We start from the raw sequence: 3,752 nt of genomic DNA, 5'->3' as shown, positions 1-3,752 counted from the left end.
AGAGAGAGAGAGAGAGAGAGAGAGAGAGAGAGAGAGAGAGAGAGAGAGAGAGGGAGAGAGATTTTCTCGCAACCCAGACGTGGTTCTAGAAAGCACTTTTAAAGAATACGGCGTGGTGAGGAAAATAGAACAAAAGAGGGAATGAGGGGTGATGATGAGCGGGAATGAAGGGAGGGGATGAGGGATGGGGTTAAGGGGTGGGGATGCGGGGAGGGAAAGGGAGTTGGGATGAGGGGTGGAACTGAGAAGTGAAACTGAGACGTGTCACAGAGGATAAGGGGTGGGGTTGAAGGGAGAATGGAGTTGAGAGGTGTGAATAAGGGGTGGGATATTAAGGGGTGCGGGTTGAGAGGTGAGGATGAACTTCCTTGTCGGCAAAAATATAAATTTTGGGGGAGACAACAAACAAGAAAAGAGAAGCTCTAAAACGACGCAAGGAACATATTAACATTCCTGTGTGTGGCTCTGATTTTCGCTTTTCCGCTCTTTCTATTTTCTTTATCAGCTGCATGTTATCATAATAACTTCCTGCATTCACCTCTGTGTTGGTTGTTCAATTGAATATGTCGAAGGAAAGAGTTCAATGTCTGAACCATTAAATGTAATTTGTATACATTTGAAATGGAAATGGACACTCCTTTATGATTTAATTACTTTCGTATCGGTACACAGACTGACCAACAGGTCGCCATGGAGCTGAAAGTAACGATTTTCACATGTACTGCAGAAAATTGAAATTCAAATGCGAATGGTATTAAAATTATACTTCTCAATTCCCTTGGATTCTTCGTCACGGTTCGATGTCTTAGCCAGTACATAATTCTACAAGGACCTACTTTGCGTCTCGTAAGACTTTAAACTTCAACGGCAGAGGAGTCTCTACTATCTGACAGCGTAAGAATATTAAACAAATTCCAATCCCAACTACAATAACGTTAACATTTGTATTCCACCAAGATACCCCCCATTCTTCCCCACGCACACACAAGTATACATAAAAAATTGTGGCGACAGATTTCAGATCGCTGCTCTCCTGGATAATGTGGTTGGTTGATGATTGCTCTTGAGTAGTTTACTCTTTCTTTCATATTATATATATATATATTCCTTATTTTATCTCCTATTTCTTTTATCTGCATGTTACTCTCTGATGCCACTTCCAATCTTCGGCTCTTCTATGATTTTATTTGTATTTCAAGTGCTGTAAAACTCTTAATAAAACAAAAACAAGAAAATCACCCCTTAAAAACAGAATTACCAGCATAATATTATTGTCGTATCTAGCCCAGAATACTCACAGTTCCGTTACTGTCTCAGCATCCTTTGGATCCATTTGTGGTAAAGTTGTCAACGTGTCCGTCAGATTGCACGTAACTATGACGCCAGCTGTGTTGTTAGGTGTCAAATTACTCTCGCAAGTGCACATCTCCGGACACGCGATACTCCCATTCGACCCACACCTACAGCATGGGAATGGAAGCCACCACAAGAGAAGTCCGAGAGTATGTAAGAAATACACGATCCTATTTGCTTCCATCATACAAGTCTCTTCTGTTCTAGATACAATGATTCGGAGATGATGGTGTTGCTTTTTTAGGTTGTCGTGTGAAGGGAGTGCTGAAGTAAAGTTTGAGTGCCGAAAAACACTGCTTTATCGTGATAGAGAAATCATTGGCAATCTTTCATCTCCCACTCAAGGCATGTTATGCATTTTCCTTGAATTTCCTCTGCTTTTTCGAAAATACTTGAGTCAAATTAAAACCAACTTGAGTGTAAAGTCATCACAATACTGTTTCCTTAACCCACCAAAACCTATGACATTGTTCCTTCATCTCATTTCTACGCGCATCGAATCAAATAATGTCACATTGATTTTCAAGTCACATAAACACTCACCATCCTAAACACCAACACTTAGACAGTACCTGCCCCTAGCCGTTTCCATAACTTTCTAGAACACGAGAGAATCCTGACAACTGAAGGAGCGTAAAACCGTTTCCATGTTCTCAGAAACATATTATGACATTTCTCTGGGGATTTAAAGGAAACTTATGTTGGCATGTAGAGACAACTCTCTTCAAATATGTAACGGACTGGAATAAATCCCAGAGTATGGATGGGGTGAATGCCTTACCGACTGTCTGTTTGTAGACAGTTTAAGCAATTTACTTCATTAGTATTCTGAAATGTTCGTATCTCTTTGTAACAAACCCAAAGGAGAGTGGGGTGGGACGGGTGGGGGGTAGAATCTCATTTCCCCTTTCTCTTTCTCCTTCATTCCCCTACCCTCCATTCTTTCTAATCCCCCTCCCCCCCCTCTCTCCCTCTCTCTCTCTCTCTCTCTCTCTCTCTTTCTCCCTCTCTCTCTCACTCTTTCTCTCTCTCTCTCTCTCTCTCTCTCTCTCTCTCTCTCTCTCTCGGTATCTCTATTTTTAAATTTATTTGAGTGTGTGTGTGTGTGTGTGTGTGTTTGTGTGTGTATGTGTGTGTATGTTAGGTGTGTGTGTGTGTGCGTGCGCGCGCGAGCGTATGCGTGCCAAATTATCTATCTTTACAGAAACCCGGGCAAACGAAACAGAGACAGAAATAACGTGACACTCCGGGAAAAAGACAAATGAAAACAGTATATGGGGGAGAGAAATTTTATATATATATATATATATATATATATATATATATATATATATATATATATATATATGATAGATAGATAGAGAACATAGGATGTGGAACGAATATATAGATGTAATGATACACAAATAAAAGGACTATATATTTCTATACCGTCACCTTATATTATTTTTCGTTACTTCTTCCGCCTAGATTCTAGGAGACATTTAGCCAATAGTTGCCTGATAGTGATAGTCGGTCACACTAACATGGATGCCAACATTCGGGCAATTTTCTTTTCCCTTCAGCTTTCTTTTACTGACACGTTCAATCTTCTTTAAGCCAACTGAATCTTGGGCTTCGAAAAGGGAAGATAAAAGCCCCGCGTGTGACATAAAAATAGAATCTTGCGTTGAGATATGCCGTCTTGGATAATATCAAGCGAGAAACTAGCATCGACAGCGGAGGGGGAAAGAAAAGAAAAACGCAAGCAGGCAAACAAATTTAAGCTATACATTGTTAATTCTTACGTAATTAAGAGACCAACTTTTTTTCGATTTAAAAAAAAGGTGTTTTTACGACTCTATCGACACAATTTAGATTCTTTAGGAGTCGGGTTTCCTACCCTGCCTTTAAAGGCTATACCGGGCAGAAAGGGATACAACATCCCAACAAAAAGACCGACATTCTCAATAAAAATGCTCTTCCCACTCAGGAATCGAATTCGGGTCACCTGAGTACAACAGTGAAGCATCAAAATACTACACCACAGACACCCGTTCGGCTTTGAAAAAAGGCTGTTCTAAATCTCGTATGAAACGGAACAGATAGCGGTTTGTTGCAATAAAAAAAAAGGTAAAACGTATTGCGAAAATGAGGGCACAGGGTCTCTTTCCAGAGGGCACTCTATGAAAGTCTGTTTACACATTCTGTACTACGCTTAGAACGGGAAGATTCTTTGATGTGCCTTTTAAATTGTTCGGGTCTTTAGTGTATGGAAACTTGGGAAGATCTCTTCTTGTGTTATACCCAGAACGCGCATAAGCTTTGATGTGTCTTTTAAATAACACGGGTCTCTTGTCGCTTAGGGAGACCACGGATGTGGAAGTAACTTCTTCTCTGATTATCCCAGCGTACCCCCC

At 40.5% G+C, this 3,752-nt stretch overlaps 1 protein-coding gene across 1 annotated transcript in view; it reads right to left on the bottom strand.

The window, feature by feature from the left end:
- trk (tropomyosin-related kinase) overlaps positions 1–1,537 on the bottom strand; it is a gene marked incomplete in the record, with an annotated part of 62,488 nt that extends 60,951 nt beyond the window's left edge. Inside the window, 1 exon segment of the mRNA NM_001245994.1 lies at positions 1,299–1,537. Coding sequence (NP_001232923.1) covers positions 1,299–1,537 — 239 coding nt within the window.
- Between the last annotated feature and the right edge of the window lie 2,215 nt (positions 1,538–3,752).

This window comes from Aplysia californica, unplaced genomic scaffold (genome assembly GCF_000002075.1).
Source record: "Aplysia californica isolate F4 #8 unplaced genomic scaffold, AplCal3.0 scaffold00130, whole genome shotgun sequence".
Lineage (NCBI taxonomy): Eukaryota > Metazoa > Mollusca > Gastropoda > Aplysiida > Aplysiidae > Aplysia > Aplysia californica.
This window is presented reverse-complemented; position numbering and strand designations above follow the sequence as displayed.